The sequence below is a fragment of the Haliotis rubra genome, unplaced genomic scaffold (assembly GCF_003918875.1).
Source record: "Haliotis rubra isolate DU_JTF1 unplaced genomic scaffold, ASM391887v1 Scf1413, whole genome shotgun sequence".
Taxonomy (NCBI): Eukaryota; Metazoa; Mollusca; class Gastropoda; order Lepetellida; family Haliotidae; genus Haliotis; species Haliotis rubra.
The window spans coordinates 85,954-99,046 of NW_025765352.1; the positions used below are offsets into that span (position 1 = coordinate 85,954).

A 13,093-nucleotide genomic window follows, 5' to 3' on the forward strand; every position below is an offset into this window, starting at 1 on the left:
CTGGAATATTGCTTGTTTGTCTTGAAGATGTTAGTTAATGTTGAGTCTTAAATGAATTTCATCATGGATTAATTTTCTCAGAGATGCAGGAAAGTATTGAATGGGGTTAGTTGTTTCATTCTGTACCATTTCTAAGGAGATACGAGGGGTTGTTCTGTCATCTGTCATGTGGTGATTCTGTGTGTTGCAGCTGGCTAATGCCATGTTAAGCTGGTTGGTGTCGTCTCTACACCAGTGTAAGGTAAGTGTACTGTATGGTTCCTCATGTATAGCCTGGATCCGAAATATCAGAAACAATCACTCACAAATGGTGAATATTTAGGCACAGCTGCCTACATTGCCTGCATGAAATATGTTCAAAAGGCTTCAGTGGTCTAGACAATGATTGCAAGGAATTTCATTGCATTATGAAAAATGCAACATTCTTATCAAAACTAACAATATAGTCTGTTTGGCTCTAAAGCGGACCGATGAATTGCAATCTAACTCGAAAACTAATAAACATAAAATACTCAATGAAACACTGATCATAATCAAAACCTCTGACCAACTCTGTGAGGTTTTTGCAGAATTTATGTCCTAAATATAAAAAAGTTGTTTAACAAACTATCATTAAAATATCGACACAATTCACTATATGTTACGAGGGAGGAGTGCAGAGAAAGGGACAGCCAGGTGTGCGAGAAAGGATGAAGACGGCACAGTACAAGTGAATGAATCAATAACGTTGTCGACACTTGTGCACATGCTTCTCTAACACCTGGCTGTCCCTTTCTCTGCACTCCTCCCTCGTAACAAATGGTGAACTGTGTCAAAATTTTAATGATAGTTTGTTAAACAACTTTTTTAATTTCAGAACATAAATTCTGCAAACAAATCACAGAGTTGGTCTGATGTTTTGATTATGATCAGCGTTTCATTGAGTATTATATGTTTATTAGTTTTTGAGTTAGATTGCAATTCATCGGTCCGCTTTTGAGCCAAACGGACTATAGATAGAATTATATCTAGAAATATGTATGAATATACTTATATGTAGAAAAATAAATGTACCAAGACAGTGAACTCAGAGCACTGTGTAGAATCGCCCTTTGGAATTTATGTATGTCAACAAGAACAATTCGGGTTATCAGTCAGTGACTATCCTTTCATGGTGAGCTCGCTTCCTCCTTCCTTTGATTGACTTGATATATATGTGTAATATCCTTTTCAGTTTCTGAATCCAGGATTATTTTATCAATCATGCTGTCCTCTGAGCATGTTTACATTTCATTTCAAATTGTTTAGTATGTTTGTCTCTGGCTTCGTATAATACCTATGTTTTACTAAAAAGTAAGAATTCCAAGTGTTCCCTTTGGGTACTATGAACTTATTTAACTGTGCCATAACTATAGCAGAGACGATATAATAGAATCTATATAATCTATTATATGGTCTCTGACTATAGTAACTAGCTCTGGCACTGTAAGATAGTCAAACCCTAAATGGATGTTTTAAAAGTATTTGTTTTCCTTTGAATTGAATTTTCTTTGAAAACCAGGGCTCCAATTAAGGGCCGTATCGGCGTATGTACGGATATAAAATAAGCGCGATACGATAGGAAATAATTTAGAAAACATAGCAGATACGCACCACAGCAATGGTGTACGGTCTTAGAATCACCTACAGACGTATTTATCTCCAAAAAAAATATTGTTTTATAGTTTATTGACCTGTTTACACAAGAGTAGCAATGTTGTGGTGCATATATGAAACGAAACACAAGATTACTGATACTCAATTAAATTCCATTCAGTACTCTTATTGTTTTCCAGTACTCCTATATTGACAAATAAGAAGTACGTAACTCCTTATCATGAAAAATTATCTGGAGCCCTGGAAAACAGTTTAGTGTATCGAATAGTGAATACATATACTTTACAAAATTAATAACTTCTTCCTTCTGGATGACAGCAGTATGATACTCAACTAATGTGCTGTACATCATAATGATAACACTACTTCCATTGTGGGATTTAATCGACAACAGTGTTCACAAATGATGTTTCAAAATGTCTGTATGACCCACTGAAAATTCACGGGGACCCACAGAAGAAAAAATAGACACACATTTCAGATTAAACATTTCTTGTAATTGGCAATGACATTATTAACAAACATAAGAATTATAAACAGCAAACAAGTGGGACATGTCACATGTAACAACTTCAGCCAAAGTCATCGGGAACTATACAGTCGGACACTGGGGCCGACGGGTTGTAGACTTCCATCGGACCGACAGCAAATCTGCTGGATTTGTCTGAGGATCTGACACTATTCAAGAACACTGCAACAAGTGTACAGTTTTATATTTTCATGAGTATATATCTTAAAACACAGTATGGTGACGCATTTTGGTGTTGTTTCAAGGTGTGTCTGATGAAAATGATATTATTTCAGATGAACAGGGTATTGATGACTCAATCCAAGTTGAATGACTTCCTGCTGGACACAACCAAGTAGGTACCAAGCATTAAGTGATCTTACAAATTATTACATTGTAACTGTAAATTATCAAGAACTGACAAAACCTAAGGCCCTTCATCCTAAACAAATTGGTTAACCAAATCACCAGACAAATAGCATGAGATAAGAGGACAAACATGTATGCGGCTTTTAGCATTATTCCAGCAAAATGAAGGCATGAGAAAAGACATTTAACAAATTGTACCCAAGTGGGCTTTCAAACTTTATTTGTGACACGTAAACACTTTTCTTCAGTTGTTTAGGATAACCCTGTCCAAACACACAGGCTGATGTGGGTATTTTGTAGTGTGTGTAAAGAGTGAGTGAGTTTAGTTTTACCGCTTTGACAATATTCCAGCAATATCACGGCGGGGGACACCAGAAATAGGCTTCACACATGTACCCATGTGGGGAATCGAACCCAGTTCTTAAGCGTGGTGTGCGATTGCTTTAACCACCATGCCACCCCACCACCTCTATGGTAAAAAGATGACATAACCTTCTACATAAACTACTATACTCTGTGACCTGATGGTGTTTAAAAAATGATGTTTTCATTCATTATCAAGTTAATGTGAAAATTGAAAGTCAAAAGAATAATATTTCAGCCACATCCATTGAGTTTTGGTGAAAGATTTCAGACAACCAACCAATAGTATCGTCAGAAAGGCCAAGCTGTAACAACTGTTGTCATCTGTGGAAGTTTGTAGTCCCTTGCTTGACAAGCAGGTCACAAATCTGGTGAAGTAGGTGGATGGGAGACCGGGCCAAGCATATACTTGGCTGCTGAGAGTTTCAAGGGCCTTGGTCACACTGAAACACAGGTTATAGAATATATGCTGTGTCTTTATACTAGGACTGCACGGTAATACCGACATAATGAAATATGAGTTTTCAAGGATACATATTGCAATGTTTTTTTATCAGATCTGGTATATCGGGAAATATAAAAAATATGAAGTTTTGTGAATATCCCTATAGTTTAAGTTACATTAACTTTTATTCACACTGAAATTTTCTATTGTAATCAATTGACAAAACAGCATACTTAACATACAGTACATTTTAGAAAAAAAGATAATACAATCCCACAAAATCAACTCTAAATTTGAGATTTAGTAAAACTTTAGTTAAAATAGGCCTTGCATGTACAATCAATGTCACTCACTGTCAAACACTGACAGGGCTCCAGATAAGGGCCCGATTCATGCATGTACAGATAAAAAAATATGCATAATACAGTAGGAAGTAATTTAGAAAACGAGGGGATACGCACCACAGCAATGGTGTACAGTCTTAGAATCATTTAGACGATTTATCTGAAAAAATTATTGTTTTATTGTTTATTGACCTGTTTACACAAGAGTAGCAATGTTGTGGTGCATATATAAAACGAAACACAAGATTACTGATACTCCATTAAATTCCATTCAGTACTCTTATGTTTTCCAGTACTTCTATATTGAAAATATAAGGAGTAATGCACTCTGATGTTGAAAAATTATCTGGAGCCCTGACTGAAGCTCTCAATATATCACAATACGCATCTAAATACGGTTACCTAAGAATCTCAATATATAATGAAATACAATTTACAGGGTTTTACACAGACTTTTAAAAATGGGAGTCATGTTGACTCACAATATGTATTTTTGGGAGTCATTTTCAATATTTGGGAGTCATGAAAATTGTAATATATCTTTGTGTTAATCATTCTTAGTATGTAACTATGTATGTCACACCACCAAATGAAACTACAGCATAGTTCAATTCACACAGCCAGGATTACTGTCTTCTCTGAGTTCTCTGGAACAATCTGACAGCTCTGTAAAAGTCAAACTATCATCGAACAATATTGTTTGCTTATCAAATCGATTTTATTAAACTGAATTGTGAGGGCCACCTATAAAACTTGCGTCAAGCTTGACTCATATGATAGTATTTTGAGAGTCATTAACATAATTGTTGCGTCAAATACGCAGGAATCATGCGTCATGTAAAACCTGATTTATTTGCTAATACACAACCCTACTTTATACATGTAAGTTATTCAGCTAAAAGGGAAACTGTTAGAATGAGATGACAATATGCATCTGTAAGCTTCCAGAGGCTGAGAATACAATATACATTGACATTTACCAGCTTCTTTGAGTGGCATTTTAGAAGTTGGGAAGTATAATATAGAACAAACTTTATGGATAACAAACTTTTATTAGATTGAGAGGACGTTTGATACAGATTCTTGTACCGTTGTCAAGCATAAAGACAACGGTACAAGAATCTGTATCGAAACGTCGCACTCACGAATAAAAAGAAGTTGTTATCCATAAAGTTTGTTCTATAATGACATTTACCAGGCTAATAACAGTAACAGTGTCATTTGCCTTCACCATACCCCTCTGTGGAGTTACAGTTTTAATTAGTAGCCCAATATCATCAATATTATTATTTTTATCATTTTTCATTGAAGATAATAACAATAACATTATAGTCTGATAAATGTATTGATTCTTTACTTTCAGGGTCCTGTTTGATGAAATGATCAGCATAGACACACTGGTACAGAATATTATGGTATGTATAGCTCTACCAACGTTTTATACATCCTAGCAATACTTCATGGGCATATCAGAACATATGCTGTATATGACAATATTGAGGTGGTGATAGTACAAACAAAACAGATTAGGGACCTAATGTGATAGTCTTCACAAAAGCATTGGGGGAAGAATTTATCACAGCGTATCAGGGGAGATAATTCCTGTGAACACTTGCATATTTTGTCTTGAGGGAAATAATTGCAAACAGACTTGTCATGGCAGTATTTAAAAAGTGGTGGGATGATAAAACATATTATTTAAGTCTGAAAAAGAAAGCAAACCAAATTATATAATGTATATCTATTTTATATACAAGAAAGATTTGTGCTTGAGTTTGGCTCCTGCTTTTTAAACATGCATTATACTTTACAAACATACTTGAAAACATGTTGGTTCTTCAGTTCCTTTGAAGGCTAGTTTCCACTCTCTAAACTACTGACAGGAAGATTACAAGTTTGATTTACTTCAATATAAAGAAAACAGTTGCTCTTTGATTTTACATCATGTAGCACCTTACTACTGATAGGTAATGTGTTCAAATGCAAACTATGATGAGGCACAATTTAAAAATATCTCTGAGACTTCCTAAAGTAATATGAGGGAGAGATGGACTTTGTTTGGAATAGCTTCAGGACAGGGATATTCTGGAAACAGTTCCTTCTCAAGGGTTTTTTCATGATATAGAAGCCCCTTAAATACTATAGCATGACATCACCAGAAGTTTATAACGCATGAAAATCTTGTGATTCTAAGTACCACACCAAGGATCTGGTGCAAGCAGACCGATCAGCTCTGTTTCTTGTTGACGAGGAGAAGAAAGAGCTGTTTGCTGATTACTTTGATGAGGGTGTAATGGAGGATGGCAAGCCGGTCTTCACCAAGAAATGTCAGATAAGGTACACAAACCTACACATGTGTAGTTCATGTTAATGTCAGGATTTCTCATGCCAAATATTCCTACATAAAGCTTATTTAAAACAACTTTCTTGTCTTCCAAGTTCCATCACCTGCTAGTCAGCCCCTTTATTTCTATTGTTAGATACTATTAAGAAACCATTTGTTTTGGGAAGATGCCATACCATTCATAGTGTCTTAGATTTTCAAAAGAACCAAATTTCAGCCTTTCTCTTCATACTGAAGATTCTCATGGGTTTGTCCACAAGATGCCATGTGGTACATAAGAGTAAAAGTTTACTTTTATAGATTTGTCAGCCACTATAGAAAATGAAAATATAAACACATTTTTCCACCCTACTCACTCATGTAAACATGAATGATTATTCTCAATTGGCCTTATAGATTCCCAAGTGACAAGGGTATTGCAGGACATGCCATGAAAACAGGAGAGGCACTCAACATCCCCTGATGCCTATGAAGATCCCAGGTTTAACAGGTTTGGATGCAATAGCTCCTGAATATTGTCAACACATTCAGTTCCTTTGGCATGCACATGGCTGAAGAAAGATAATGTTGGTTTTATTAGGGCACTGAGTATATCATCACCATTTGTTTAAGTTCTGGTGTAATGCAACAACCAATTCTGATGCTTTCTCATTGAAAATATTGCCTGTACTAATTTTGTAAAAAATATTTCATCATTGAAAATGAAACTTGGCCATAGAATATTTACTAGATAAGTGTCAATGGTTATGTGAATGTTTTCCGACTCTCAAAATACCTTTTGGCCAACCAGTTTTAACTTGGTTTAAGTTTTTGCTCTCCAGGTAGAAGTATTACAACTTGCTGTATCAACGGGTGTTAAGAATAACACAAAAATCTTACTGCATCATCAGATCAAAGACAAACCTTCTCATATCTGATATGACGCTCTACCCATGGGTAATATTCTCTCCTTGTAAGGCGTGGAAGAATGGATTTGGTGATCACTGTTTTTGCATCTCACCAAACTCACATAATGTGGGACAATGCTCAAGATATCAACAACTGGTGTGTTTGGCCCTGATGAAGGACACTGTGATAGAGCTGTATTCTTGCTGATCAAATAACTCATGTATCTTGAATATCTACCAACTTGACTTCAGCCAAACTGAATAATTACACCAGTACTAAATGCTTTAGCCTTGCTAAGCCCATGCATGTACAGTAATTCTGTCCTTTAAAGAGGCAAGTCTGGATAAAGGGACCCCAGTCTGTTTTTTATATGTTTTAGAAATCATTTAGATTTAGGGATTGTTCATAATGTATAATTTATGGGGAGGGGTGTCACCATTTTGTTCTGAGGAGGTAGGGGTAGGGATCCTCAATTTTGTACACGTTTCTAGGGAAGGTCAGCAATTCTGTACATAAAAATATTTACATATTATGTTAAAAAATATGGGAAGGGGAAGGGGGGTCATTGATTGTGTACTTGACATGCAGGGAGGTCATTGTACATGCTTCTCCCCTAACCATAAATTATGAATGGTCCCTTAAGCTATTACTTATTACCTTATAGACTTGTGCAAGTCTTTAAATGCTGGTCAGTAAAGTGACTTGCTGTGTTCCAGGGATGTGGACAAGCAGACTGGCTACACCACCAAGAACATCCTGTGTATGCCCATTGTCAGCAAGGGGCGGGTAATCGGGGTGGTACAGATGGTCAACTGTCTCAACAATGACCACTTCACTAAAGCAGGTAGAGAGCTGGTCACTGTTTTTTTTCAACAAAATGACCGTAACAATAATAATAATGGCGATGATATTTTCCATGCTGAAAGGAACAGTTGGTACAAGTAACCAATCAGCATAAAGTAAAACTGATCCTAACTACAAACATTTCACATAATTCATGCCCCATGAGTGATATTTCTTAACTAGTGGATATGGTTTCGTTTTGCTTTTTGCAGACGAGGAGGCCTTCAAAATGTTTGCTGTGTACTGTGCTTTGGCCCTGCACTATTCTAAGGTGAGACAGATGCATGCAAACTGATAATGAGGACAGTTCTTTGTAATATTAGTTGGCCCTGTTTCAGTATGTCATCATTCCCTTATCATTGCTCGTGTCAACTGGTTTGACTGGTCCAGATTATTTACCATTATGTATTGTCAAACCCTGTTGTGTCGAACTCGTCGGGACCAAGATGACAGTTCCACTTATCCGAGTGTTCGACACATCCGTCAGTATAGAAATAATGATAAATATAAGGAAACCGGCAGGGACCAAGGGATGAGTTCGACACAACCGAGAATTCGTCTCAACCCAGTTCAAGACATTGGGATTGGACTGTATATACAATATCATACATAAATATTGCCATTGTAAAGCTGGAATGTTGCTGTTACTTGCCTTCACACCTCCCTTCTTGTCACAGCTGTTCAGCCTGCTAAAGCAGCAGCAGGACCAGTACAAGGTGGCCATGGATGTACTGGAGTATCATTTCGTGGCTCATGAAGAGGAAGTGGTCGAGCTGACTGCCAATCCTTTCCCAACATCTAATGAGGTTCCACCTGTCTTGAGCAAGTAAGATGTGTTAACTTCAGTTGTTGCTTTGGTGATAATATTCATACCTACTGGAAGGTGCTAGGTTGACATAGGTCCTGTAGTCACAGTTCCCCATTATTTTCCCATCTGCTCTGTTGTTTCTGCAATGCTAAAGCATGGCATTGTGTAATCAATGCTAAAGGTGAGGTGAGGTGAAATTGGTTTTAACGTCGTACTTGAGAATATTTCGCTCAATGACGACGTGCATGCGTGTGTATGTGTGTGTGCAGCTGCTTGTACTAGCCCAGACTGAAGCTGGTTTTATAGTGCTAGCCCACCGAGATACCATGCCACAGTGAAGCATGAATACCCAACTCAGACACATTATACTGATTCCGAGCCGACCAGTCCTTGTTGTACCCTTTAATGCCAAGCGCCAGGCAGGGACCAACAAGTACCATATTTTAATGTCTTTTGGTATGACGCGATCGGGGATCGAACCCACGACCTTTCGCTATCTGGGCGGAAGCTCTAACCACTACACCGCGGAGGCGGTCCAATGCTAAAGCCCTAAATAAAGAAATTCTAGATTTCCACAGGTTTAGGTTCTGAATCTCCCTTCTCACTCGGGCTCCTTTTCAGTTCAAAAGGACATGTTTATTTCTATCAAAATTATATATATTCAGATACTAAGCGTTAGTCTATTGGTTAAGTTGACTTGCCTGTTCATCGCAGTCATCTGAACTATTTCCAAAGATAAAACCTGGTGTGACAATACATTGAGCCTTGGAAGGTGTTTTGTCTTCTTTAGCCGAGGTGAAATTGGGTTTAACGTCGTGCTTGAGAATATTTCGCTCATATGACGATGTGCATGCGTGTGTGTGTGTATGTGCGGCTGCTTGTACTAGCCCAGACTTAAGCTGGTTTTATAGTGCTAGCCCACTGAGATACCATGCCGCAGTGAAGCATGAATGCCCCACTCAGACACATTATACTGATTCCGAGCCGACCAGTCCTTGTACCCATTAATGCCGAGCGCCAGGCAGGGACCAACAAGTACCATATTTTAATGTCTTTGGTATGACGCGGTTGGGGATCGAACCCGCGACCTTCCGCTCTCCGGGCGGACGCTCTAACCACTACACCACAGAGGCGGTTTTGTCTTCTTTAAGTTATCAGGGTGAGTGAGCTGAGATTGGGATCGGGTGTTTAAACAGAGTGATTGTCTTTGATCGCTGGACCAGACTTAATTATTTACAAACTGACATGAAACATTTGCTCACATCAAGAGTTTCAAACACCTTTATCTTAATATGAAAAACAACATTTAAGGTGCAGTGTTTACAATATTTCAAAATGATTGTCATATTTTCTCTCTTTTTTTCATTTCAGATATGAGTTTTATGCTGGTCATTTTGAGAAACAGTTGCCGAAATTGTTTATGCACATGATTGATGATCTATTTGGACGAAGTATGTAAGTATCATAACACATTCTGCATTAAATGAGTGAGTGAGTGAGTATGGTTCCACACTGCTTTTTTAGCAATATTCCAGCAATATAACGGTGGTGGACACAAGAAATAGCTTCTCACATTGTAGCCATGTGGGGGATCAAACCCAGGCCTTCAGCGTGACAAGCGGATGCTTTAACCGTTACTTCACCGCCCCTTTTGCATTCAGTAACTGAATACTGACATCACAATGTGAATGAAAATTATGTGAAAGTCCTGTATGCATATTTTTCAGACTGCACTTCCAAGAGAAGTTTTTCTTGAAGCAATATTAGTGTTTTGTGCTGTGAGGTCAAAATGAGGTCTAAATAAATTATTCACAAGTGAAATTGTTATAACAATAACCGTGCTGCCAGAAAAGCATGAATGTTGGGAGCATTATACTCATACATGAGTGTTTCACAATGCAGACAACACACAATGCTTGTTTAGCTGAAAGATGCTCTTTAACATTCTTTTGTGTAAAGAATTGTGTGTGTTACACAATACCATGGCTTACTGTAATCAGTGTCTATGCATCTTGGGTACCATGCAAACAGGAATGTCAGAAAACAATGTTGTCACACGTTTTAATGTTTGTCTTTTCAATATTTTTGGCATTTATAGAGGTATAAAATTTTAAACTGGTTTAAACTGTATAGATACATGATGGTGCATTTGTGGGCACACTGTTTTTGATGGTTATAACTATAATCTGTTTGCAGTGAAAACGTACCGATGAATGTCACTTTAAACCAAAAAGTAAAACAAATAAAGTGAAATTAAGACTGCGAATCCTCATGAATTTACCTTGCCAATTGAACATTTAAGTCTCAGAATTTTATTCGACTTAGGATAAAAGTTGTTTAACAAACGATCATAGTTTCGCATGGCTATTATTGGTTTGTATTACAAGGGGGTATGCACATCAAATGAAACAGAGAAAATGACAAGGGCTGTTATAAGTTAACACTCTTCACGTACCGCACATGCATTTGTGTCACTGTTCCAACTACTGCGCTTACCCCATTGTAATACAAACCAGTAATAGCAATTTGAATCTATGATCGTTTGTTAAAGAACTTTTATCCTAATTTGAATAAAATTTTGAGATTTAAATGTTCAATTGGCAAGGTAAAATTATGAGGATTCGCAGTCTTAATTTCACTTTATTTGATTTACTTTTTTGTTTAAAGTGAAATTCATCGGTACGTTTTCACTGCAAAAAGACTATAATCAACTGAGCCATCATTGAAGACAATAATGAATAACAACTTCTGTCCATTCCAGGATCAGGCAATCAGGAAACAGTATTTCCTTGGTTACAAGGCTTGGATTTTGAAACATTTTGTCAGAAAAATTGCTTTGTTAGTACAAAATCACTTGTTGTCTGTTTTCAGGTTTGATCAGGAGAAGCTGTGTCGGTTTATTCTGACTGTTCGCAAGAATTACCGTCCAGTTCTCTACCACAACTGGAAGCATGGCTTCGAGGTAGCCCAGGCCCTGTACTGTATGGTCAAAACCAACCCAGGCATCTTCTCCATCAAAGAGGTACCACTACAGAGATTACTCCACAGGAAGTTGTTTTGAAACATTTTATTGGGGTTTTTTTTGGTTTAAATGGTTGTGTGTAGCAATGTTCCAACAAGTCAACATCAGATGTGGCCTGATAATCCCTTGTTGGGAATCAAACCCAGATCCCCTCATCAGTCATCACTAGGCTACCCTACTCCTACATGTGTGATTACTGAATCAGTCCCTCCAGGATTCTGTGGCAAATTTTTAAGAATTCCGCAGCAAATTTAAGTAAATTCTGCATCCCATTTTTCAAAATTCTGCAGTTAAGTACTTGAATTTTTTTTTAAAAATATGATAAAGACTTCAAACTTTAATTCTTTAGAAACACAAATTTGTGACTATTTTAGAGCTTCATGACATTTGAAATACAGACGTTTTTTAATGAAGGCGCCCCTAGTGCCACAGTCTGATTTTTTTTTATCACCTAATTAGGACTTAGTATCTCCTAATTAGGAGATACTATCTCCTAATTAGGACTTAGCTATCTCCTAATTAGGAGATAGTAAGTGCTAATTAGGACATACTATCTCCTAATTAGGAGATAAAAAATTCAGACTGTGGCACTAGGACGCTTCCGTACGTTTGTTTGTTTTTTCTTGCAAGATGTTTTTTAGATTTAGAAAGATAATCTGAAACAGTACTCTTACGGGTGTGATCAGGAATGACATAAATACAAACTCCACAAAATATAATTTCTTTGATAGTCAATCTTGATTCAACTTTCAAAGTAACTAAATTCCGCCACAGAAAAATGGCAAATTCTGTAGGTATTCTGCATGAAAATACATTTTCCGCGGGTCAGACGTTTTCCTGCATTAAAAGACAATTTCCATGATTTATTCTGCAACTGCGGACTGGGACTGCTGAATACTGAGCCTGTAATATTTCTGGAATCATGATTGATAGACCTAAACTCCATGTCTGGTATATGACATTAGTGTAAAAGCTTGAGGTCTCCTGCTTTCATTGCCCTTGCAGCAAATGGGTCTGGTGATAGCAGGTGTGTGTCATGATGTGGATCACCGTGGTTACAGCAATGCATTCTTCACCAAGCTGCAGCTGCCCATGGCTGCCCTATACACCACCTCCGTCATGGAGCAGCATCACTACAAGCAGACAGTCATGATCCTACAGGTTTGGACAACACCTACTTGAAATTAACTTAATTTGCATTTTCTTAATACCCTGGTGGATTACACGAGAGAGAGAAGTTGAAAAAAATTAGGGTAATCAATAAGTAATACATGAAGATATTTCTTCATTGTCAAATTGTGACCTTTATTCTTCAACTCTTGTGTGTTTCTTAGAGTGTAGGGCACGACATCTTCTCCTTCATGACAGCTGATGAGTTTAAGGAGATGCTGGAAATGATTCGCCAGGCCATCATTGCTACCGACCTTGCCCTCTACTTTCTGAACCAGAAAACTCTTGCAGCACTCATCAAGGAGAATAAGTTTGACATCAACAACACCAAGATGAGGTAACATGATTGATTCA

General features: G+C 37.4%; 1 protein-coding gene across 1 annotated transcript in view; it reads left to right on the top strand.

The window, feature by feature from the left end:
- Nucleotides 1-13,093, top strand: part of LOC124269034 (cAMP and cAMP-inhibited cGMP 3',5'-cyclic phosphodiesterase 10A-like) — a 72,664-nt gene that overhangs the window by 54,386 nt on the left and 5,185 nt on the right. The window contains 13 exon segments of the mRNA XM_046704059.1: nucleotides 191-241; nucleotides 2,440-2,498; nucleotides 5,028-5,079; nucleotides 5,859-6,001; nucleotides 6,405-6,465; nucleotides 6,467-6,498; nucleotides 7,613-7,740; nucleotides 7,952-8,010; nucleotides 8,417-8,565; nucleotides 9,919-10,002; nucleotides 11,419-11,569; nucleotides 12,575-12,730; nucleotides 12,904-13,076. Of these exon segments, the coding sequence (XP_046560015.1) occupies nucleotides 191-241; nucleotides 2,440-2,498; nucleotides 5,028-5,079; nucleotides 5,859-6,001; nucleotides 6,405-6,465; nucleotides 6,467-6,498; nucleotides 7,613-7,740; nucleotides 7,952-8,010; nucleotides 8,417-8,565; nucleotides 9,919-10,002; nucleotides 11,419-11,569; nucleotides 12,575-12,730; nucleotides 12,904-13,076 (1,298 nt within the window).